The sequence below is a fragment of the Hippoglossus stenolepis genome, chromosome 6, assembly GCF_022539355.2.
Source record: "Hippoglossus stenolepis isolate QCI-W04-F060 chromosome 6, HSTE1.2, whole genome shotgun sequence".
Lineage (NCBI taxonomy): Eukaryota > Metazoa > Chordata > Actinopteri > Pleuronectiformes > Pleuronectidae > Hippoglossus > Hippoglossus stenolepis.
In genome coordinates, this window is record NC_061488.1 from 4,027,366 (window position 1) to 4,053,790 (window position 26,425).

Sequence of the window (26,425 nt, forward strand, 5' to 3'; positions counted from 1 at the left end):
TATCGGAGGCGAATTCATTCTTTTCTGCACGTACGACACAAACCATTTCCTGTACAGTAAAAAGTACTGGTGTCGAGGGGACTCCAGGACCACCTGTACGATTTTAGTGCATTCAGAACATGTCGGTCAAATCGGAGGCAGATCCCTCGTCATAGATTTAGGAAGAAGAGGGTTGTTTGTGAAGGTCACAGATCTGCAGTTTGATGACACTGGAGCGTACTGGGTTGGGATTGATAAATTATACAGTGACATCATGACTTCAGTTAGTGTGCTCATCACTGAAGGTAAGAACAGCTTTAAAGGTTCACTACAATCACAACATTATCAATATCTACAGTGGGTGTTTAAACTTCTATTCCTCTACGGCGTCAACCTGAAGGGATTCAAATAAACGGTTTGCTTCTTTGTGCCAGTTCCGCTGTCCAAACCCAGACTGTGGCCCTTGACCTCTCTGGTGGACGGGCCTACGTGCTGGGGGCAGCCGGTGACTGTGCGCTGTGGTTGTGCACAGGGCTCTGGTGTTCGTTACGCCTGGCATCAGCGCACTCGCCTCAAGGACTCACTCCTCCACCTGTCATCAAACTTGTATCTTCACTGCGGCTCGCTGGGAGAGGACAGCGATTATTACTGCGTGGCCACTAACGCCCTGAGCAGTCAGGAGAGTGAGGTCCTCTCCGTGCAGGTCCTGAGGCCTGCACACAGCGGCTGTATCTATGTTGTGAACCTGCAGGGTAAGAACCGATGAGGTGTTGTATTCTCTCTGAGAAATATAAAGGTAAGAATCAACGTTCCTTGTCTGCTTCATACTGCTCAAGATAAAGTCTCCAAATCATTTGTACTTGCTTTGGTCCTCATGACAGCAGTGTCTTTAAGGCAGTTGTTGCTTTAAGGGAATTTGTACTTAATAATAATAATAAAATAGTACTTTATAATTCCTTTTAGGTACAGTAGGTATAATTGTTTGTGTCATTGTGGATGATTGTTGCTGATTTTGTCAGTTTATTGCACAGCTTTATGGGTCAAGGCTGAACAACACATCCTACATTCATACTTTCCATTGTAGGCTGTAGAGAAGCTTGATATACGATGAGTGGCAGACAGAGGTAAAGGGCAAGTGACACTGCTACAAGTCTGTTCATTCTTTTGAACTTCTGGTATTGGGGATCGAAATGTGACGTCTGTGTTTGTCCTGGTAAATGAAAAACTCCGGTCAGTTTTTCTGAAACTTGTACAGATACTTTTTCTTACGGCTTTAATGTCAGGATCGGTGCTTCCTGTCTCGTTGCATCCTTACTTCTCTCCTTGCCCTCATAAAAGCTGTCAAAAAAGGAATAGTCTGATGGAATCACACCTCCTGTCCCTTAGTTGCAGAAAGAGCTAAAAACCATCCAAGCAACTTGTTTGATTGGATTAATTGGAATGATCATTGATAAACATCATCATTGTGAATACTGTATAAATAGATTATATATTGTTTATACAATAGTTTCAAATGAATCCGTGTCAGAGTTTGACTTTAATCCCCCCTAGTGGTGATATCAGAAAATACACTGTTGCAAATAGTACTATATATGGCCCATGACACAACTCTTCACTGCAACCGTCAAATTTTTCCACAAATAGAAAGACACGCCTTCAGTTTCTGTTTTGATCTCTAAACATTACAAATTATTGTTTGAAAAATCCTCCACACAGGAGCTTCATGTTGACATTTATTACACTTAGGTTTTATAGCGTATACTCACAGGGTGTGATCTGTTTCAAGGTTGCTGTAAAATACATATTCCACAAGCTAAAAGCTAATAAAAGAGCAACGTTTCAATGTCTTTGTTAATCATCAGGCCAACCCAGCTATGACTGTGCAGACAGGATGTGCACCACCAGTGCCAGCTCTGGTGGTGCAACATTGAAACGTTGCACCACCAGTGCCAGCTCTGACCACCAATGGGAAAATCCACACTGAACCAGGAAACCAGCCTTTACAAATTAATCACACCCGTCCTGATCTCCTTTTGAAAAGGTCAGACTACAACACAGTTTACTTTAACCACCTTGATGGATATAATAAGAGCTTTTTAGTCACACTAATCAGATCTGCTTTTTGTTTTCAGGTTCCAGACATGGGCACCACTCTGGTACATGTTGCTGCGTTGGGGTTATTTGGCGTCCTTACTGATATTTCTGTTCATAGTTCTTAAATGTACCAAAACAAGACAAAGGAAATGTCCCAAGAGGAAGGGAGAGGTTCATTTCAAGCAAGTTCAAAAGTGGAAGAAATTCCCTGAAGCGGTCTGGAAATATCACATCCAAAGTCCAAAAATATGAAAATGAATAGGAGTTATATCAGAGTAATAAACGAACCTAGTATAGTACAGACAGTATCGAAACTTCAAAACAGTTTAACATTGTCTCTGCCATTCCCAGAATAGACTTTTCATATGGGACACCAGTTATTAAAGCCCTGGCCTTTTAATGTGGATTATAACTTTTGTATATATTTATATTTTGTAGTATATCAACACTGTTTTTATTTCAAGTTTTTCTTTGTATGATGGTTGTAAATGATTCATAATAAATACTGCTAATGTGAAAACTGAGACGTCATATTTTCACTGTTTTTCCTTGTAAATTCAGACTGATATTGAACCGGAAGTAAGCCGCGTTTTACTACTTTAACTCCATTTCCACAGAATCTCGAGGATGTGGTCTGCCCTTTGTTGTGCGGTTAGTGGGCGTGGTTAGGAGTTGTCAGAATACACAGGGTTCAGTTTCCTCCTCAGTCCCCGACGCGACAGCAGCTTCCTCCTGCGGCTCTCCTCCGGCTCTCCTCCGGCTCTCCTCCGGCTCTCCTGCGGCTCTCCTCCGGCTCTCCTGCGGCTCTCCTGCGGCTCTCCTCCGGCTCTCCTCCGGCTCTCCTCGTCCCTCCTCGTCCCACTGGGTGAGTTTTACAGTCTTTTAGATGTTTACATTCTTCAGTCACCAAACTAACGGACAGACAACACGGTGACGTCACACTAACGGGATTTAAACCTCATTCACGGTTTGGTTTCTGTTCAACAGAAACCCATCGCGAGTTAATATAACATGTCCGCGTCAACATCGCGTTCAGACAACAAGATTAATGATGTGGGTAACAGAATAGATATAGTATTAAAAAACGTGTCGAAACGACATGGTGAAGCAGTGTTAGCTTCTGGTTTTAGCTTCTGGTTTTTTAATCTGTCAGCTGTAAAACACATGACGTTGTTCGAGACGCCCCAGTTGTCTGGTGATGGTCCCAACACAGAATAACAACAGGCTTCACAAACTGTTTCCGTTTCCACAGCACTTTGACACACACGCGGGTCAAAAAGGACCCAAACAGCGTGGATTCACTATACAGGAAACCTACCTTACATTTAGAAAGAAACATGCTAACTAGCTGTTAGTTAGCTAGCTTCCTTTCTGGCTAGCCAACCATAGCTGGATCAACAAGCTAGCTGCGTTTGGTTTATCTTTATCCAGAGTGTTAGTCTGGCTGGTTGCAGTCATTTCAGACTTTAAGTCGTAAAGGTCATAAATATGCTGCGTGAAGGACAGGAGGAGGAACACGAGGAGGCGGGTGTTGATTCTGAGTCTCTGATGCTCATGAACTAGACTTTGTTCTGCACTGTGAGTGTTGTAAATACATTTGTGTCATAGAGCGATAAACGTTGTGGTTCACAGCAGAATAAACAGAGAACAGGATCTTTCACCCGAGTTTTGATGTTTATCTGATGAATTTAGGTCACAAACAAATGGTTGCAACACTTGCCTTTTCAAAAAGCACTCCAGGGTTTTTATTGTGAAATATTTGCAGGAGCAGAAGATGCACGGCTTCATAATGTGTAGTACTGGTATTTATTTGAGTACAAGGGACTTCTTTTCCATACAAGGCAATAATCATATTTGTGGCCATATTCAAATCAAAGCCGATATGTAAAACATTGTGCTGCAGAACATGTTGTGGAACTGAGAAGCTACATATTGTGCATTGTAAATATGAATTGATATTAATTTGAATATTGTGCCTTGATTAGACACAACTGCCCTTTGTGTATATTTACTTCTTGTACATTCAGCCTTTAACAGAAATTGCAAAAATTAATAAGTATGACCCTCGTAAGTGTTTTTTTTGGAAGATATCAGGGTGGTAGATCTCGGCTTACGTTTGGAATTAAAAAGTGATCTTGGGCTCGCAAAAGGCTGGTGACCACTGGTCTACAGGATCAAGCTGGAGTTGTGGGTGTGTCTTGGAATCCACTTCTCCTAAATGAGTAAGCCTTTGATGACATGAGTCTTCTATGTCATCAACGGTTTGCATAGCTTGTGTGTCAAAGGGTTAAAGTGTGGATGAGCATTTCCTTGTCTACACTGAACACGGTATCGCCATCATAAAGAGACTAATCCTGTGAGTAACCTGCTGTAGATGAGTCATCGTTAAGCCCACACTCCTCGCATGGGGACAAATAGCAAACTAGGTAACACGACCACAATCTGTTTTAACATGAAATACACAATCAGCCAGAGTTGTCATATCTGCACAGGGTATTTTACTTACTCCTTCGACTGACTCAGTTCCAACAGCACGTAGTAATCTGACAGAAGAGAAGAAATACACAACCGGTTATTAGACAATGAAGACGTTAAGTTAGTTTTCCAGATTTGCCTCGTCACACATGTGTCATGTTGACGACACACTCGACCCACTTCAGTCAGATCATCTGATGATTACACACAGATAAACCACACTTGCATTACAGAATCTACGAACAACAAACTATAGTGTTTTCTGATGAGCGTTTGTGATGTTGACACGCTCATGTTATATTAACTCTTGATGGGTTTTTGTCTGATGTTTATTTCAATCGCACTTCAAACACAGGCGCTTTGTCAAAATGACGAATCTGCGGCCGAGTCTGCAACCGACCAGCAACATCTGGAATAAAGACAACAAATCACCAGTTGCCATGATCCCCAGTTAAACTGGAACACCGGCTGACAAACCACGTCCCTACGCATATTTATGTGAATTTTACATTTTGTTTCCTGTCAGCTGGTTGAACACAACGTCCACACCCAGGATCTAACGCTAATTTCGGCGTAGATCCTGTCACTAAAATCGCTACGATAAAGTCAAGAATCACGTACTTAGCTTCCCCGAGACGCCTTCAACCCGTAGCTTCAACCGGTGTGTTGAATCATTTTCACCCGATCAAAAGTGTCACTACGGACAATGTGTGAAGAAGCTCGATGAGACCAGACACAGAAGAGCCGTCACGTTAGCTGACTAAATCCGACATATTTTGAATGGTGTTTTTAGCGTGAGGTTGTGTTTATCCAGTTGTGTTCCACTGTGAGAGCCTTGCTAATTCACGCATGTTTTTCCTTCATCAGAAAATGGGGCTTGTGGACTTGTCCCGTTTCGTAATGGATCTCACATCCGTCCGTCTCCTGCTCATTGTTGGTCTTGTCGTTGCCGCCCAAGGTCAGTGTGGAAGAGCTAATGAATCAGGAGCCAAAGTGAAAGCAACGTGAAGCCAGGCCATTGTGTTGGGTCATTGTCACAGACTCCCCCTTTAATCTTCTCAGTCATTGTGCAGTAAGGTGACATGAAATGTGATACGAGCATAGTCAGATGGAAGAAAAAGAGAAATGTATATCAAACTAGAGACTATAACTAAAATATAGTTGTGTTTTCATCATTTTTTGCTACTCCAACTATCTGTACAGCACAAATAGACTGACTTCAACATGCTTTCACATGACGGCTCACTTCACTGCGGTAGAAGTGTTGATTATAACATTTTCATCGTCTCCACAAACATTTAGAGTCACAGAGTATAACCTCTATTTCTGTAGAGCTTTTCTGGTCCTGATGAGCATTCCAAGCTCTTTAAAGCACAGTTTTGCAATTCACAATCAATCTCTCAACTAAAACGAGAACCGCTGAAGGTTACAGATCCCAGTTAAAACAGTTGGCACCTGTAGTGCAGTCCACTAATTTCAATATCTTTGACGTTCAGTCTCTTGCCCAAGGACACTTCAACGTGCAGGAATGTTTTGTTTTCTTTACTCAGCTAAATTGTGACTGAACAATATAGTTCACAGTTGAAATAATGGTTGAATAAACTTTTCTGTCTTTCTTTTTCCATTATAGCTCAAAACTGTACCAAACCTGTGGCCGGAGCCAACATGGGCTTGAGCGACAAAGACATTCTCTTGGATACGTTCCCGAATGGCACTGTGGCTTCTTTCATCTGTAATGTTGGTTACACGCCTGCAGGAGGGTCCCCATCCGTTACTTGTATAAACGGCAGCTGGAGTCCTGTGAAGCTGACATGCAAGAGTGAATATCAGGACTTGATTTTTACATGCACATTACTAACAGCAGACAGTATGACCCATTCAGCCCTGGTATTATTGTTATTATTATTATTATTATTATTATTATTATTATTATTATTATTATTATTATTATAATCGCAATATCAGCACATAATGATTGATATTATTCTTGATACCCAGACTGGGTGAAAATAATAATTTTACGTACGTGATTATTTGCATAAAGAGCAGGGAAGTAGTCACAAGTGGTCACAGGAGACACATTCAGGACCAGTTGTGATTGAACCTCAACGTTGATACCAGGTCTAAACGGGGCATATTTCACAATCAGTTTTGGCAGCACTGTCTGAGATGGAACCATTTAGTAAATTATGTCTTACCAGCATATAAATGATGAGTCACTGGTAATATCTGATCAGCCTGTTGAGTCATTTGTGCATAGTGTTACCAAATCCTTTTAAAGGGAGGACTTTAATCTTTCTTTCTTTCAGTAAAGAGCTGTGGCTCTGCTGGAGAAATTGCAAACGGACACATTGATTACTCTCAAGGGATTGATTTTGGCGCTGAAGCAGTGGCCGGCTGCAACACAGGGTTAGTAATAAACCAATGATGCTGGTGTTTTTATTTAAATCCTACTCTTTTAATCTTAAACATTTGTCAGAAAAACCTCATGCTTCCTGATCAAACAACTTATTTCAACTAAAGTGGGAATTTATTATTCAATAAATAATGAATTACTATTCTGTGGCATGTTAACGGAATGGCAAACATAGATTTCTGTGTAAATCTGTGTTCTGACGTCAAACTTTTCCCCCCCCTTTTTAGTTACGATTTGGTTGGCAAAGCAGAACTCGTGTGTGGAGACAAAGGGTGGATGGGCAGGTTGCCTACATGTGAAGGTTGGTGATCTTTCTTTAGCAAAAAAAACTTTAAATGACAGAAAACTATGTAAAAAGCATTAAATTCTAATAAGTGTCATTTTTATTTTGCAGTAATTACTTGTGGCTTGCCACGTGGGATTGAAAATGGCGATTTCAGTCCAAAAAAAGAAGACTACTACAAATATTTGGAGGTTATACAATTCGTGTGCCAAAAACCGTATTCACTCAACGGTTCCAAATCATCAACATGTTCAGAGGGTAGGGTATTCAAGCCTGATCCTCCAGAGTGTATCAGTAAGTGGCTTTTATAATTTTTCTCAAGATTCTCCGATGTAACCTGAGCCGTGACTCTCACCAATACTCTATTACTTTCCATTTTCTTTGCCTGCAGTTGTTAATTGTCAAGAGCCTGTTATTGACTTTGGTAAATGGGCAGCGGGTTCTCGACCCCCCTATAAACACTTGGCTAGTGTGACGTTGGAGTGCGATACCGGATACGACATGGTGGGAGAGAGGACACAGACATGTGACATAAATAGCGACTGGTCACCCGGTCTTCCAAAATGCAAATGTAAGTTATATGTGAGTTTATGCTAATTTCAGATTTAATCCCATTCCTACGTGTGATTGGCTATTTATGCAAATGGGGGGATATTTTCACCGTCTTCTTTTTCTTCAATTATTAGAACTATACAAAACTCCAGGATAGCTCAATAGATCAATCTTCTCTCACACATCCTCTGTTGGTCAAATAGATTTTGCGAAGACGTCCGTATTATACGCTGTCTGAACAGGGCTTGAGTGCTTGAGTGCTTTTCCTGTGGAAAGCTGGAAACAACGTAACAGCATTAAATAACAATACAACTACAAGTTTTCAAAATAAAACCAGCGGCATTAATTCATGACAGCAACTGTAAATAATACTAAAAACGCTAAAGATGATTTGTCTGTTTAAAATGGATTTGAACTAGTTTCCACAGCCTTAATGAATAAAAAGACACAACTGTAATCGGATGTATGTGATCCAAACAAATCCATGATCACAGTGTCCTGATTCCCCTTTTACTTTATTTTTTTTTTTTGGAGCAGTGTCTGCCACAACTAAAGCCACAACTAAAGCTACTACTAAAGCCACAACTAAAGCTACTACTACCACCACCACCACCACCACCACCACCAAGACCAAGACCACCACCACCACACCTTCAGGGAAACAAACGGGTAGAGTCTCTTTTGATGCTTTTGTTTTGGCCAAAAAGCTTCTTTTTTTTTTCAATGGGATTTTGTCGGTGATTGTTTGTTCAATCAAACCTTTATTTACACAGCGTTTTGCACCATCTACACGTACGGTGCTTAGCAACTGCTTGATCATGATCACACTCTGCTCTGAAACATGTAAATGGGGAAAATGAATGGAACAGTGTATGAGCCAGTCATGTAAACATCATAATGGAGACACAAAACAGAAACATAACCACAACGGATGTGATCAACAATGGATGTTGACAATGAAACAAGCAGAGTTAATTTTCTATTACTGCTAAATTCTTGTCTATTTGCGGTTTTGGGGTACAGGTGCATTCTTGACCACAATAAGTAACTATTAACACTTCTCTCACACATCCTCTGTTGGTCAAATAGATTTTGCGAAGACGTCTGTATTATACGTTGTCTGAACAGGGCTTGAGTGCTTGAGTGCTCTTCCTGTGGAAAGCTGGAAACAACGTAACAGCATTAAATAACAATACAACTACAAGTTTTCAAAATAAAACCAGCGGCATTAATTCATGACAGCAACTGTAAATAAAACAAAAACAGTAAAGATGATTTGTTTGTTTTTAAAATGGATTTGAACTAGTTTCCACAGCCTTAATGAATAAAAAGACACAACTGTAATCGGATGTATGTGATCCAAGCAAATCCCTGATCACAGTGTCCTGATTCCCCTTTTACTTTATTTATTTTCTTTTGGAGCAGTGTCTGCCACAACTAAAGCTGCTACCACCACCACCACCACCACCACCACACCTTCAGGGAAACAAACGGGTAGAGTTTCTTTTGATGCTTTTGTTTTGGCCAAAAAGCTGGGATTTTGCCGGTGATTGTTTGTTACAAGTACAATCAAACCTTTATTCACACAGCGTTTTGCACCATCTACACGTACGGTGCTTAGCAACTGCTTGATCATGATCACACTCTGCTCTGAAACATGTAAATGGGGAAAATGAATGGAACAGCGTATGAGCCAGTCATGTAAACATCATAATCGAGACACAAAACAGAAACATAACCACAACGGATGTGAGCAACAACGGATGTTGACACTGAAACAAGCAGAGTTAATTTTCTATTACTGCTAAATTCTTGTCTATTTGCGGTTTTGGGGTACAGGTGCATTCTTGACCACAATAAGTAACTATTAACACTTCACATTTTAACATCCATTAACGCTCACTTCGGTTGCAATTGTGTTGTGTGGCTGTTGTGGATGTGTTGTCACTTCTTGTATTGTAGTTGTGGCTTTAGCGTTTATGATTTCTGTTAATGTGCTTGTGTGAGACTCGGCAATTGTACAATATCCATTGCTTAATACCTCAGAATTTCCCTGAAAACATTGTTCAGCCCTCGTTAATGCTGCATGTCCGGTGTTTGAATTCATCCAATGATGCTTACGTGTCACATGCAATCATTTTTTTTCTTTTTCTTTATATCTCTGGTTCAGCTGCTCCTAAACCAACTGACAAACCTGGTAAGTCATCAAAAATAATCTGTCCTGTTAGAGTTATTTCTGTCCTCTTCCATGATCTCATCTCTTTTTTTCCTACCTTTTATTTACAGAGAGTGGAAGTGACGGCGTTACACAGACTGTGTTCATAACTCTGAGTAAGTTTCAACTTCAGTCGATCAAACCACAGTAGATCAACAAAGTAAAGAGTTAACGCTGATCACGATGGCGAATTACATGGAATTCTTCAATTCAATTTTATTTGTATAGCGTCAAATCATAACTTACATTATCTGAAGGCACTTTACATAGAAGGTCGAGACCTTAAAAGTTATGGAGAAACACAACAGTTCCCACAATGAGCAGCACGACTGTGGAGAGAAAAGAGGGGAGAGAGAGAGAGATAAACACGTTTTCATTGTTATAAAGAAAACGATAAGAGTGATATTTATAGATGTTATTTATGATAGCAGCAACAATTAATAAAATAATGATAATAATAAGTTCTGGAGTCAAAGTGCCACATTCCCAATCTTACTCTTCTCATGTGGGGATGGTGGATGCATTTGTTGGCCTCATATCCCGTCATCCTTTTTCACACATTTGTATTTGTCTCATCAAAATAGTCGTTGATGACACCAATGATACCAGCGATAATCACTGGTATCATTGGTGTCATCATCATCTTCATCAAGAAAAAACCCTGGTAAAGGTTTTATTTATCCTTTTAGACTAACACCTTGAAACGGCTGCTTCCCTTTATGGCTGCTGTATTGTATCCCAGACCAACCAGTAACAAAACCCGATCCTCTTTGTTTGTTTGTTGACTTCTCCAACCTTTTCTGTTTTTAAACATCCTTTTCCTACTGTCTAAGCTTTCTGTCTGTCAGCTATTTTCTAAATGTTGCATGCTGAAGTAAGTTGTGTGTGTTCTTAAGGTTTTTATCCACCACAGTTGTCACAAGGGGGCACTGTTGTAAGCCTCAGAAGAACTCTCCTGCACAGAGCTGTCAGTCACTCAGGAGAAAGAGCTCTGCCCCGAGCGCCTCATGAGGTTTTAATCGTGTAGAACAGAGGTCACTAACAGGCGGACCGCGGTCCGGGTCCGGACCCAGAAGCCGTCCCATACGGACCCGGACCTACAGCCAAAACAGAAGGTTATGGGGTTTAAAACCTGACGGGGCGCTTCTATTTGTAATCAGCGCAGCTTTTGTAGTCTTTACGGTAGTGGTTTAGCGGATGAGAAACGCACACAGACCAATTGCATGCGAGTTAAGCCATCCCACGTGATACTACTCAGCCAATCAAGTCTGTGCATTCCAGGCGGTAAACATTGCGACTCTACAGTGCGGACAGATGAGAGAGTTAGAGGCAAGTTACACATGAGAAGATGGGAGAAAGAAAAAGACAGATAGAGATACAGGTAGAGAAAACAAAGGGAGAGAAACAGAGGAGTGAGACGGAGAAAGGGAGAGAAACAGAGGAGTGAGACGGAGAAAGGGAGAGAAACAGGAGAGAGATGGAGAAACAGAGGAGTGAGACGGAGAAAGGGAGAGAAACGAGGAGTGAGACGGAGAAAGGGAGAGAGACGGAGGAGTGAGACGGAGAAACAGAGGAGTGAGACGGAGAAAGTGGAGAAACAGGAGTGAGACGGAGAAAGGGAGAGAAACAGATGAACAAAGTGGGGGAGTGGGATATAAGAGGGGAAGAAAGTGATTCTAAAACTGTTCAATTGTTAAGATGTGTTGAGATTTATTATCTGTAAAATTGGTTGAGACTTTTGAGTCGTAGTTTTACATTCACACACACACATTCATAAGCAGCACTTTCTTGTTCTATGAGGGGCAATTCAGGGTTCAGCATCTTGCCCAAGGACACTTCGGCATGCAGATGGGGAAGAATGGGGATCGAACTGCCAACCTTCAGGTTGGTACGGGTTTTTACACTATGTCTGAAAATTAACACTATTCTTCTTTTTCTTTTGCAGCAGTAAGCATTAGCGTCCTGATGGCCCAGCTGTACGGGCTGTACTAATGATCTGAATGGAAGAGGGCCGCCCCTGGACGAGTGTTTGAACCTGCTTATGGCTTTAATTTGGAGAGACAGACATGATGAAATGTCTAGAGATCCTGAAATCACTGCAAATTGCGCTCAGTCCTCAGCTACTGCTTGTTGCTCTGGTTAGTCGACAGTAATGTACATATCTGATACTCTTTTAACTTTCCTTACTTATTCCTGCCCATAATGAAGACCAGTGCAGAAGTTTTTCTTTTGTCTTAATATTAATGAATGACATTGAGTTTGTCAGAGAAGCTTTATCTCCATATAGATTTTATACTTTTGCACTAAAACTCAAGAGCACAGCTCGGGCCACTGTAGCATGAAATGCAGCAATGGTTGGGATTGAGAAACAAATGAATGTATGCACTGCTCACCTTTTAAAATACAGCCGCGTTTGCCTGCAGGTCTTAATGGTCATGTGCCTTTAACGACAAGCATCAGTGAGAAGAGGAAGAACAAGTCTGGTGTTGGAGCTGTTTATGCAACAGCCGCCTGTTACTTCCCCGAAACAAAAATGTAGAACATTCACTCACACTCACTCAGTTCAGACAGAACAAACTTTGAGGCTTCATCCACGATACCACTCCCCAGCTGTATATTTCAACTAAAGGAACATAAACCTCAACTCACAGAAAACTCCCCAGCAAAGCCATTCGGTGCGTCCTCATCGGCAGCCTCCTGTCTCTCCAGCTGGGCCAGGAACGTCCTCAGTACCCTGGCCTGCTGCTCCATGGCTGGCTGTTCACTGCCGGGGATATGACACCTCTCATGTCAGGTCACAGAGGTCCTCGTCCACAAGTCATGGAGAACAGTGAGGTCGTCAAGGCTTGTGTTCAGGGCTGTGGGACCCCTGCTGCTGCTGCTGCACAGAGCACCTCTTTGGTGCAACGCTCACATCAAGGAACTATTGTGAGGGACTTATTCAAACTGTCTGAGAGGAAGCAAGAGTTAATTAACAGGTTCTCTGGTCATATTAAAAAAAATGTGCCGCACCCCCTTTGGTGTCTCTCCCTGGGTCCTGGAGTCACCAGGGTGTTTGATTGCATTGCAGTGTCACAGAAGGAATGAGAGGGAAACACCCACAAACAGAGGAGGCCGCACGCTTATAAACAGGCGTGAACAGCTGTTCCAGCCCCGAGGAACAGCTGGAAAAGACCAGCGGAGGAGGGATGTGGTTGGGGATGGAGGCAGAGGCAAAGGGAGTGGTGAAGAGAACAGGAAAATCCAGGTCTCTCCATTTCTGTCTGCTGAATTTCCACAGTAAGCGATTGTTATGGTAAACCAGTTCCCAGTCTTTTAGATGAACTAGTGTCCGGTTAACTCTGCCAAAACTCTAATGTATTTATTTATTGTAATTTTGGGGCAGTCTGGTTTATAATTTCACTTCAGTTCCGAAGGAGCAATAAAATGAATGAAATAAATATAAATATAAATGATAATGAATAATGATAATAATATGGTGGTGACATCTAGTGGTTTTGTGGTAACATAGCACTTGCAGCAATTCTTCATCTGTGGACCTGATTTGGTTCAATTTACTGTCAAATTTTGCAAGTGACACCACCGTTGACGTGAGTTTGTGTAATAAGGGTCTGAAATGTGTAAAAACGAATCAAACTGTCCGTAGCCGAGGTGAAAATGCAGTTTCCCCAAATCTCACTATATTTTATAGAGGATTTTACAAATTTCACAACCTAAGTTAAATGTGACCTAATTCATAACTGGGAGATGAAAATAAATAAATAAAATAATTATAGTTGATGTTGTTCAGTTTTCTTTGTTGAACACAGGTGGACTAACTCATTGTCGTAGCTGCTTTGCAAATGTAATGAAATGTAAATGAGATGCATCACCTTGTTTCCAAGAAGCTCTGAATCTCTTCTTTTCAGGAAGCCTTCAGCTGCAGTGTGATTAAAAACAGATCACAGCAAATATCGGAGGCGAATTCATTCTTTTCTGCACGTACGACACAAACCATTTCCTGTACAGTAAAAAGTACTGGTGTCGAGGGGACTCCAGGACCACCTGTACGATTTTAGTGCATTCAGAACATGTCGGTCAAATCGGAGGCAGATCCCTCGTCATAGATTTAGGAAGAAGAGGGTTGTTTGTGAAGGTCACAGATCTGCAGTTTGATGACACTGGAGCGTACTGGGTTGGGATTGATAAAGTAAACAGTGACATCATGACTTCAGTTAGTGTGCTCATCACTGAAGGTAAGAACAGCTTTAAATGTTCACTACAATCACAACATTATCAATATCTACAGTGGGTGTTTAAACTTCTATTCCTCTACGCTGTCAACCTGAAGGGATTCAAATAAACGGTTTGCTTCTTTGTGCCAGTTCCGCTGTCCAAACCCAGACTGTGGCCCTTGACCTCTCTGGTGGACGGGCCTACGTGCTGGGGGCAGCCGGTGACTGTGCGCTGTGGTTGTGCACAGGGCTCTGGCGTTCATTACGCCTGGCATCAGCGCACTCACTTCAAGGACTCACTCCTCCACCTGTCATCAAACTTGAATCTTCACTGCGGCTCGCTGGGAGAGGACAGCGATTATTACTGCGTGGCCACTAACGCCCTGAGCAGCCAGGAGAGTGAGGTCCTCTCCGTGCAGGTCCTGAGGCCTGCACACAGCGGCTGTATCTATGTTGTGAACCTGCAGGGTAAGAACCGATGAGGTGTTGTATTCTCTCTGAGAAATATAAAGGTAAGAATCAACGTTCCTTGTCTGCTTAATACTGCTCAAGATAAAGTCTCCAAATCATTTGTACTTGCTTTGGTCCTCATGACAGCAGTGTCTTTAAGGCAGTTGTTGCTTTAAGGGAATTTGTACTTAATAATAATCATAAAATAGTACTTTATAATTCCTTTTAGGTACAGTAGGTATAATTGTTTGTGTCGTTGTGGATGATTGTTGCTGATTTTGTCAGTTTATTGCACAGCTTTATGGGTCAAGGCTGAACAACACATCCTACATTCATACTTTCCATTGTAGGCTGTAGAAGCTTGATATACGGTGAGTGGCAGACAGAGGTAAAGGGAAAGTGACACTGCTACAAGTCTGTTCATTCTTTTGAACTTCTGGTATTGGGGATCGAAATGTGACGTCTGTGTTTGTCCTGGTAAATGAAAAACTCTGGTCAGTTTTTCTGAAACTTGTTCAGATACTTTTTCTTACGGCTTTAATGTCAGGATCGGTGCTTCCTGTCTCGTTGCATCCTTACTTCTCTCCTTGCCCTCATAAAAGCTGTCAAAAAATCATTCAAGCAACTTGTTTGATTGGATTAATTGGAATGATCATTGATAAACATCATCATTGTGAATACTGTATAAATAGATTATATATTGTTTATACAATAGATTTAAATTAATCCGTGTCAGAGTTTGACTTTAATGACCCCTAGTGGTGATATCAGAAAATACACTGTAGCAAATAGTACTATATATGGCCCATGACACAACTTTTCATTGCAACCGTCAAATTTTCCACAAATAGAAAGACACTCCTTCAGTTTCTGTTTTGATCTCTAAACATTACAAATTATTGTTTAAAAACCCTCCACACAGGAGCTTCATGTTGACATTTATAACACTTACGCTTCATAGCGTATACTCACAGGGTGTGATCTGTTTCAAGGTTGCTGTAAAATACATATTCCACAAGCTAAAAGCGAATAAAAGAGTAACATTTCAATGTCTTTGTTAATCATCAGGCCAACCCAGCTATGACTGTGCAGACAGGATGTGCACCACCAGTGCCAGCACTCCAGCTCTGACCACCAATGGGAAAATCCACACTGAACCAGGAAACCAGCCTTTACAAATTATTCACACCCGTCCTGATCTCCTTTTGAAAAGGTCAGACTACAACACAGTTTACTTTAACCACCTTGATGGATATAATAAGAGCTTTTTAGTCACACTAATCAGATCTGCTTTTTGTTTTCAGGTTCCAGACATGGGCACCACTCTGGTACACGTTGCTGCGTTGGGGTTATTTAGCATCCTTACTGGTATTTCTGTTCATAGTTCTTAAATGTACCAAAACAAGACAAAGGAAATGTCCCAAGAGGAAGGGAGAGGTTCATTTCAAGCAAGTTCCGCACTCGGTTCAGTGACTTGCATTATGCAGAAGTAGATGTTTGGAAGTAAAGTTAGAATTTTGACATTTGTTTTGTGCAGTTTGGTGCAGAGCCAAATAAAAATCCTGATCCAGTGAATATAAATGTGTTTTCATAAGGAGGTATGGGCTCTACTGGGTGACATTCTTGTTTCCATGTACATATTTCTAAATACAGTTTTTGACAGATTTATATGACCTTTGACCTTTGACCACTGAAACATAATCACTTTATCTTTCAGCCCAAATGAAAACCGTTCAAAAGTGGAAGAAAATTCCTCAAGCGGTCTGGAGACATCACATTTAAGAGTCCAAAAATATGAAAATGAAAACGAGTTATATCAGAGTAATAAACGAACCTAGTATAGTACAGACAGTATTGAAACTTCAAAACAGTTTAACATTGTCTCTGCCATTCCCAGAATAGACTTTTCATATGGGACACCAGTTATTAAAGCCCTGGCCTTATAATGTGGATTATAACTTTTGTATATATTTATATTTTTTAGAATATCAAGATTGTTTTTTTTTTGGTATGATGGTTGTTAATGATTAATAATAAGTACTACTAATGTGAAAACTGAGACTGATATTGAACCGGAAGTAAGCCGCGTTTCACTACTTCAACTCCATTTCCACAGAATCTTCAGGATGTGGTCTGCCCTTTGTTGTGCGGTTAGTGGGCGTGGCTAGGCGTGGCGTGTCGGGCACAGGAAGTGAAGCGTTTGTCCTTTCCGAGCCACGCCCTTCCTTTTTTTTACGCACGTCAGAATACACAGGGTTCAGTTTCCTCCTCAGTCCCCGACGCGACAGCAGCTTTCTCCTGCGGCTCTCCTCGTCCCTCCTCGTCCCTCCTCGTCCCACTGGGTGAGTTTTACAGCCTTTTGGATGTTTACATTCTTCAGTCACCAAACTAACGGACAGACAACACGGTGACGTCACACTAACGCGATTTAAACCGCGTCTCATTCACGGCGAGGCGCTTGTTGCGTTGTTCGACGGTCGGGTGGCAGATTCGCCATTTTTTACAAAGTTAAAAAAACAAAAGCATTTTCTCAAACAGAAACCCATCGCGAGTTAAGATAACATGTCCGCGTCCACATCGCGTTCAGACAACAAGATTAATGATGTGGGTAACAGAATAAATATAGTATTAAAAAACGTGTCGAAACGACATGGTGAAGCAGTGTTAGCTTCTGGTTTTAGCTTCTGGTTTTTTAATCTGTCAACTGTAAAACACATGACGTTGTTCGAGACGCCCCAGTTGTCTGGTGATGGTCCCAACACAGAATAACAACAGGCTTCACAAACTGTTTCCGTTCCCACAGCACTTTGACACACACGCGGGTCAAAAAGGACCCAAACAGCGTGGATTCACTATACAGGAAACCTACCTTACATTTAGAAAGAAACATGCTAACTAGCTGTTAGTTAGCTAGCTTCCTTTCTGGCTAGCCAACCATAGCTGGATCAACAAGCTAGCTGCGTTTGGTTTATCTTTATCCAGAGTGTTAGTCTGGCTGGTTGCAGTCATTTCAGACTTTAAGTCGTAAAGGTCATAAAGATGCTGCGTGAAGGACAGGAGGAGGAACACGAGGAGGCGGGTGTTGATTCTGAGTCTCTGATGCTCATGAACTAGACTTTGTTCTGCACTGTGAGTGTTGTAAATACATTTGTGTCATAGAGAGATACACGTTGTGGTTCACAGCAGAATAAACAGAGAACAGGATCTTTCACCCGAGTTTTGATGTTTATCTGATGAATTTAGGTCACAAACAAATGGTTGCAACACTTGCCTTTTCAAAATAAAAGCACTCCGGGGTTTTTATTTTGAGCCTATATTTTAGCCTATATGTAAAAACATTGTGCTGCAGAACATGTTGTGGAACTGAGAAGCTACATATTGTGCATTGTAAATATGAATTGATATTAATTTGAATATTGTGCCTTGATTAGACACAACTCCCTTCTTTGTGTATATTTACTTCTTGTACATTCAGCCTTTAACAGAAATTGCAAAAATTAAGAAGTATGACCCTCGTAAGTGTTTTTAAAAAAAAAAATGAGTAAGCCTTTGATGACATGAGTCTTCTATGTCATCAACGGAGCCTTCTCCTAAATGAAGAAGGAAGAATAAGCTATAAAAGAACAAAGACACACCCAGCCATGCATGAAATAACACAGGAAATGAATGTGTCCTTTTTGACCCATGTTGTGAATTAGAAGAGGTTTGCGTAGCTTGTGTGTCAAAGGGTTTGAGTGTGGATGAGCATTTCCTTTTCTACACTGAACACGGTATCGCCATCATAAAGAAACATATCCTGTGAGTAACCCGCTGTAGATGAGTCATCGTTAAGCGCACACTCCTCGCATGGGGACAAATAGCAAACTATGTAACACGACCACAATCTGTTTTAACATGAAATACACAATCAGCCAGAGTTGTCATATCTGCACAGGGTATTTTACTTACTCCTTCGACTGACTCAGTTCCAACAGCACGTAGTAATCTGACAGAAGAGAAGAAATACACAACAGGTTATTAGACAATGAAGACGTTAAGTTAGTTTTCCAGATTTTCCTCGTCACACGTCATGTTGACGACACACTCGACCACTTCAGTCAGATCATCTGATGATTACACACAGATAAACCACACTTGCATTACAGAATCTACGAACAACAAACTATAGTGTTTTCTGATGAGCGTTTGTGATGTTGACACGCTCATGTTATATTAACTCTTGATTGGTTTTTGTCTGATGTTTATTTCAACTGCACTTCAAACACAGGCGCTTTGTCAAAATGACGAATCTGCGGCCGAGTCTGCAACCGACCAGCAACATCTGGAATAAAGACATGATTCCCAGTTAAACTGGAACACCGGCTGACAAACCACGTCCCTACGCATATTTATGTGAATTTTACATTTTGTTTCCTGTCAGCTGGTTGAACACAACGTCCACACCCAGGATCTAACGCTAATTTCGGCGTAGATCCTGTCACTAAAATCGCTACGATAAAGTCACGAATCACGTAGTTAGCTTCCCCGAGACGCCTTCAACCCGTAGCTTCAACCGGTGTGTTGAATCATTTTCACCCGATCGAAAGTGTCACTACGGACAATGTGTGAAGAAGCTCGATGAGACCAGACACAGAAGAGCCGTCACGTTAGCTGACTAAATCCGACATATTTTGAATGGTGTTTTTAGCGTGAGGTTGTGTTTATCCAGTTGTGTTCCACTGTGAGAGCCTTGCTAATTCACACATGTTTTTCCTTCATCAGAAAATGGGGCTTGTGGACTTGTCCCGTTTCGTCATGGATCTCACATCCGTCCGTCTCCTGCTCATTGTTGGTCTTGTCGTTGCCGCCCAAGGTCAGTGTGGAAGAGCTAATGAATCAGGAGCCAAGTTCTAAATTCAAGTTCTAAATTCAAGTTCTAAATTCAACGTGCAGCGTGTGCTGCATTCCATACATCTTTAAAATACAGTTTTGAATGACGTTTTTATTGCTCAGCGTTTAATTTGCAGTAACATTTTTTTTTCAAAATTCCCCAAATTCCCGAGCTTAACTTGCCATGGAAAGTTTCCGGAAAGTTTCCGGAAATTTACCGGAAATTTTCCGCCCCTTTGCAACCCTAGTTGAAATAAAGGTTGAATAAACTTTTCTGTCTTTCTTTTTCCATCATAGCTCAAAACTGTATCAAACCTGTGGCCGGAGCCAACATGGGCTTGAGCGACAAAGACATTCTCTTGGATTCGTTCCCGAATGGCGCTGTGGCTTCTTTCATCTGTAGTGTTGGCTTCATGTCTGCAGGAGGGTCCCCATCCGTTACTTGTGAAGACGGCAGCTGGAGTCCTGTGAAGCTGACATGCCAGAGTGAATATCAGGATTTTTACATTCACATTACTAACAGCAGACAGTATGACCCATTCAGCCCTGGTATTATTATTATTATTATTATTATTATTATTATTATTATTATTATTATTATTATTATTATTATAATCTGATCACAAGTGGTCAGCACCAAGTGCTTGAAGTAAGTTTGAACGCACACAACTGTGTCCTTAATGCGTTGTGAGATGCGATCATCAAACATATTTTTAACTCCTCCCCGTGAGTGTCCATACGATCTTTTGTCGCAATATCAACACATAATGATTGATATTATTCTTTATACTCAGACTGCGTGAAAACAATAATTTGGACTTGGTAAACACATTACGTACGTGATTATTTGCATAAAGAGCAGGGAAGTAGTCACAAGTGGTCACAGGAGACACATTCAGGACGGACCCTAATGTCAGGTGTGACCAGACGACCTTGTCCAGTTGTGATTGAACCTCAACGTTGATACCAGGTCTAAACGGGGCATATTTCACAATCAGTTTTGGCAGCACTGTCTGAGATGGAACCATTTAGTAAATTATGTCTTACCATTATATAAATGATGAGTCACTGGTAATATCTGACCAGCCTGTTGAGTCATTTGTGCATAGTGTTACCAAATCCTTTTTAAAGGGAGGACTTTAATCTTTCTTTCTTTCAGTAAAGAGCTGTGGCTCTGCTGGAGAAATTGCAAACGGACACATTGATTACTCTCAAGGGATTGATTTTGGCGCTGAAGCAGTGGCCGTCTGCAACACAGGGTTAGTAATAAACCAATGATGCTGTTTTTTTTAAATCCTACTCTTTTAATCCTAAAAATTCGTCAGAAAAACCTCATGCTTCCTGATCAACCAACTTATTTCAACTAAAGTGGGAATTTATTATTCAATAAATAATGAATTACTATTCTGTGGCATGTTAACGGAATGGCAAACATAGATTTCTGTGAAAATCTGTGTTCTGACGTCAAACTTTTCCCCCCCCTTTTCTAGTTACGATTTGGTTGGCAAAGCAGAACTCGTGTGTAGAGACAAAGGGTGGATGGGCAGGTTGCCTACATGTGAAGGTTGGTGATCTTTCTTTAGCAAAAAAGTTTTAAATGACAGAAAACTATGTAAAAAGCATTAAATTCTAATAAGTGTCATTTTTATTTTGCAGTAATTACTTGTGGTTTGCCACGTGGGATTGAAAATGGCGATTTCAGTCCAAAAAAAGAAGACTACTACAAATATTTGGAGGTTATACAATTCGTTTGCCAAAAACCGTATTCACTCAAAGGTTCCAAATCATCAACATGTTCAGAGGGTAGGGTATTCAAGCCTGATCCTCCAGAGTGTATCAGTAAGTGGCTTTTATAATTTTTCTCAAGATTCTCCGATGTAACCTGAGCCGTGACTCTCACCAATACTCTATTACTTTCCATTTTCTTTGCCTGCAGTTGTTAATTGTCAAGAGCCTGTTATTGACTTTGGTAAATGGGCAGCGGGTTCTCGACCCCCCTATAAACACTTGGCTAGTGTGACGTTGGAGTGCGATACCGGATACGACATGGTGGGAGAGAGGACACAGACATGTGACATAAATAGCGACTGGTCACCCGGTCTTCCAAAATGCGAATGTAAGTTATATGTGAGTTTATGCTAATTTCAGATTTAATCCCATTCCTACGTGTGATTGGCTATTTATGCAAATGAGGGGATATTTTCACTGTTTTCTTTTTCTTCAATTATTAGAACTATACAAAACTCCAGGATAGCTCAATAGAATGAATCCCCAATCTTCTCTCACACATCCTCTGTTGGTCAAATAGATTTTGCGAAGACGTCTGTATTATACGTTGTCTGAACAGGGCTTGAGTGCTTGAGTGCTCTTCCTGTGGAAAGCTGGAAACAACGTAACAGCATTAAATAACAATACAACTACAAGTTTTCAAAATAAAACCAGCGGCATTAATTCATGACAGCAACTGTAAATAAAACAAAAACGCTAAAGATGATTTGTCTGTTTAAAATGGATTTTAACTAGTTTCCACAGCCTTAATGAATAAAAAGACACAACTGTAATCGGATGTATTTGATCCAAGCAAATCCCTGATCAGTGTCCTGATTCCCCTTTTACTTTATTTATTTTCTTTTGGAGCAGTGTCTGCCACAACTAAAGCCACAACTAAAGCTACTACTACCACCACCACCACCACCACACCTTCAGGGAAACAAACGGGTAGAGTCTCTTTTAATGCTTTTGTTTTGGCCAAATTTTTTCAATGGGATTTTGTCGGTGATTGTTTGTTACAAGTATAATCAAACCTTTATTTACACAGCGTTTTGCACCATCTACACGTACGGTGCTTAGCAACTGCTTGATCATGATCACACTCTGCTCTGAAACATGTAAATGGGGAAAATGAATGGAACAGCGTATGAGCCAGTCATGTAAACATCATAATCGAGACACAAAACAGAAACATAACCACAACGGATGTGAGCAACAACGGATGTTGACACTGAAACAAGCAGAGTTAATTTTCTATTACTGCTAAATTCTTGTCCATTTGCGGTTTTGGGGTACAGGTGCATTCTTGACCACAATAAGTAACTATTAACACTTCACATTTTAACATCCATTAACGCTCACTTCGGTTGCAATTGTGTTGTGTGGCCGTTGTGGATGTGTTGTCACTTCTTGTATTGTAGTTGTGGCTTTAGCGTTTATGATTTATGTTAATGTCCTTGTGTGAGACTCGGCAATTGTACAATAGCCATTGCTTAATAACTCAGAATTTCCCTGAAAACATTGTTCAGCCCTCGTTAATGCTGCATGTCCGGTGTTTGAATTCATCTGATGATGCTTATGTGTAACATGCAATCATTTTCTTTTTCTTTATATCTCTGGTTCAGCTGCTCCTAAACCAACTGACAAACCTGGTAAGTCATCAAAAATAATCTGTCCTGTTAGAGTTATTTCTGTCCTCTTCCATGATCTCATCCCTTTTTTTCCTACCTTTTTATTTACAGAGAGTGGAAGTGACGGCGTTACACAGACTGTCGTTATAGTTCTGAGTAAGTTTCAACTTCAGTCGATCAAACCACAGTAGATCAAAAAGAGTTAACGCTGATCACGATGGCCCCAGAGGAATGACGTGGAATTACATGGAATTCTTCAATTCAATTTTATTTATATAGCGTCAAATCATAACTTGCATTATCTGAAGGCACTTTACATAGAAGGTCAAGACCTTAAAAATTATGGAGAAACAAAACAGTTCCCACAATGAGCAGCACGACTGTGGAGAGAAAAGAGGGGAGAGAGAGAGAGATAAACATGTTTTCATTGTTATAAAGAAAACGATAAGAGTGATATTTATAGATGTTATTTATGATAGCAGCAACAATTAATAAAATCATGATGATAATAATAATAAGTTCTGGAGTCAAAGTGCCACATTCCCAATCTTACTCTTCTCATGTGGGGATGGTGGATGCATTTGTTGGCCTCATATCCAGTCATCCTTTTTCACACATTTGTATTTGTCTCATCAAAATAGTCGCTGCCGCCATTATCGCTGGTATCACTGGTGGCGCCACCTACTTCATCAAGAAAAAACGCGGGTAAAGGTTTTATTTGTCCTTTTAGACTAACACCTTGAAACGGCTGCTTCCCTTTCATGGCTGCTGTATTGTATCCCAGACCAACCAGTAACAAAACCCGATCCTCTTTGTGACTTTTGTGACTTCTCCAACCTTTTCTGTTTTTGTATTTAAACATCCTTTTCCTACTGTCTAAGCTTTCTGTCTGTCAGCTATTTCTAAATGTTGCATGCTGAAGTAAGTTGTGTGTGTTCTTAAGGTTTTTATCCACCACAGTTGTCACAAGGGGGCACTGTTGTAAGCCTCAGAAGAACTCTCCTGCACAGAGCTGTCAGTCACTCAGGAGAAAGAGCTCTGCCCCGAGCGCCTCATGAGGTTTTAATCGTGTAGAAGAACAGAAATGTGTTATGTCCATCATCTAATATGCAGTGTTAGGGTTAACCCTGCACATCAGAGTAAGACCAATGTCTGGAGAGGTTGGTGTGATTTGCACATTTCATTACTCTTGAATATAAGGCAGATATTGTCTTTGAAATGCTTTAATAATCAGCCCGAGAACTGTTCAAAGAACAATCTAGTTCCTTTTTTTAAATTGCCCGTCTGGTTTGTTCAAATTTTACATGAACTAATTTTACCTCTGCAAAGTAGGAAGCAGTGGTTAATAAATGTTTCCCAGGAAAAGCTTTTAGTTGCTGTCGGGGCAGAGTTGTTGTTTGAGTGTAAAGACGAACTCGTGTGTAGGACAGTATCTTTAAAATCATACTTTTACAAGGTGTGTGTGTGTGTGTGTGTGTGTGTGTGTGTGTGTGTGTGTGTGTGTGTGTGTGTGTGTGTGTGTGTGTGTGTGTGTGTGTGTGTGTGTGTGTGTGTGTGTACACTTTATTACATTCTACTGGGTCACACATTAGCAGTAAAGTTGACCATTATTGTGTTGCAGGTCTCAGAGAAGTTATCCCGACAGTGAGGCTCCAAAACCAGGAGAGGCAATTCCACTCTCGGTAAGAAGATTGACCACAAAGTACACTTGAACCTATGTTTGCCAAATGAACAGATAACGATGAGCGGCACCGATATATGATGATGTAGGCAGAACATTTTAAAGGAGACGTATGTTGTGTTTTCAGTGTTTCTATCCTTTAGTGTGTTTATATATGGTAAATGGTTTTGTATTTATATAGCGCTTTTCTAGTCTTGATGACCACTCAAAGCTCTTTACAGTACATTCACCCATTCACACACACTGCATCTATTAGCAGCACTTTCTTGTTCTATGAGGGGCAATTCAGGGTTCAGCATCTTGCCCAAGGACACTTCGGCATGCAGATGGGGAAGACTGGGGATCGAACTGCCGACCTTCAGGTTGGAGGACGACCGATCTACCCCTCAGCCACAGCCGCCCATACATGTGTGTGTGTCTATGTCCAAATTCTGTGGTAGAGGTAACTCTGCTTCCCCGAGAGAAAACACTGCTCCTGAAACGCCTCCTCACTTGTCCTGCTATTTTTATGTCCCATGACATCACATTTGCATAACTTTTTTTTTTTTCCTTCATTAACAGGGCTGTAAGAGTTTTTACACTATGTCTGAAAATTAACACTATTCTTCTTTTTCTTTTGCAGAAGAAAGAATTAGTGTCCTGATGGCCCAGCTGTACGGGCTGTACTAATGATCTGAATGGAAGAGGGCCGCCCCTGGACGAGTGTTTGAACCTGCTTATGGCTTTAATTTGGAGAGACAGACATGATGAAATGTCTAGAGATCCTGAAATCTCTGCAAATTGCGCTCAGTCCTCAGCTACTGCTTGTTGCTCTGGTTAGTCGATAGTAATGTACATATCTGATACTCTCTTAACTTGCCTTACTTGTTCCTGCCCATATTGAAGACCAGTGCAGAAGTTTTTCTTTTGTCTTAATATTAATGAATGACATTGAGTTTGTTAGAGAAGCTTTATCTCCATATAGATTTTATACTTTTGCACTAAAACTCAAGAGCACAGCTCGGGCCACTGTAGCATGAAATGCAGCAATGGTTTGGATTGAGAAAAAACAGAATGTATGCACTGCTCACCTTTTTAAAATACAGCTGTTCAGTTTAAATAACCTTTAAGTGTGATGCTGAAGAACCTATCCAATATATCTGTCACTTGTTTCAAACAAAGCTTGTAACTGAACTAGATATTGATGACACCCCTCGTAGAGGGAGGGGCTCCGAGCCGATAAACCAGTCCTTTCAGAAAGGTGGGATCGGGCATCGTGCCTGTCGACGTGTGGTGTGTTTTAAATGCCTTATCCCAAACAGACTTTTCACAACTGCCAACTGTCAGCTAATCTTGCTGGTGACAGGTAATGAGGCCTAATCATGATTCTACTAAATGAGATGTCATATATTCGCCAGAGTCTTAACAAATTCCCCCCACTACTGTGAAGAACAGGAATGCTTCCAGTGTTACACGTTTTGACGGTGGCTACATCAAGATGTACAGAATGTGATTCGTAAAGGTTTTAGCACCTGGTCAACTTTTTATTTATTTGTCAAAAGAGAAATTTGTAGTTTTGTGTAAATTTGCCATAAAATATTTTGTAAACATGGATGAAATAAATGTGTTTGATATGCCTTTATTTTGCACAAGCTTTGCTCATTGCTACATGTTTGAATGTTTTCTTTAACCAGAAGTCTCTTGGTCCCAAAGCTTTTCAAAATACATTCAAAACATAAAACTAATTAAGAGACAATTACAAGGAAACACTAGCTACTGTAAACATGTAAGGAGTCCATTGCATGCTTTCTCTACAG

The 26,425-nt window shown here is 40.8% G+C and overlaps 2 protein-coding genes across 3 annotated transcripts; both read left to right on the forward strand.

The window, feature by feature from the left end:
- Window positions 1–2,658: 2,658 nt before the first annotated feature.
- On the forward strand, window positions 2,659–13,965 carry LOC124851955 (membrane cofactor protein-like). The gene is made up of 12 exons (XM_047340198.1): window positions 2,659–2,938; window positions 5,416–5,506; window positions 6,179–6,367; window positions 6,858–6,957; window positions 7,192–7,265; window positions 7,359–7,541; window positions 7,639–7,818; window positions 8,337–8,468; window positions 9,225–9,293; window positions 9,970–9,996; window positions 10,086–10,130; window positions 11,960–13,965. The coding sequence occupies exons 2-12, from the start codon at window positions 5,419–5,421 to the stop codon at window positions 12,004–12,006; spliced, it is 1,134 nt and encodes a 377-aa protein (XP_047196154.1). The 5' UTR covers window positions 2,659–2,938; window positions 5,416–5,418; the 3' UTR covers window positions 12,007–13,965.
- Window positions 13,966–16,830: 2,865 nt separating this feature from the next.
- Window positions 16,831–26,250, forward strand: LOC124851112 (membrane cofactor protein-like). Of its 2 annotated transcripts, XM_047340196.1 has the most exons (13): window positions 16,840–17,020; window positions 19,440–19,530; window positions 19,845–20,033; window positions 20,707–20,806; window positions 21,038–21,111; window positions 21,204–21,386; window positions 21,484–21,663; window positions 22,188–22,265; window positions 22,943–22,969; window positions 23,060–23,104; window positions 23,590–23,653; window positions 24,570–24,630; window positions 25,252–26,250. In XM_047340196.1, the coding sequence occupies exons 2-13, from the start codon at window positions 19,443–19,445 to the stop codon at window positions 25,270–25,272; spliced, it is 1,110 nt and encodes a 369-aa protein (XP_047196152.1). In that variant the 5' UTR covers window positions 16,840–17,020; window positions 19,440–19,442; the 3' UTR covers window positions 25,273–26,250. The 2 variants fall into 2 exon arrangements, with proteins under 2 accessions (XP_047196153.1, XP_047196152.1); XM_047340197.1 differs by lacking the exon at window positions 22,188–22,265 and having other exon boundaries at window positions 16,831–17,020.
- Window positions 26,251–26,425: the final 175 nt, after the last annotated feature.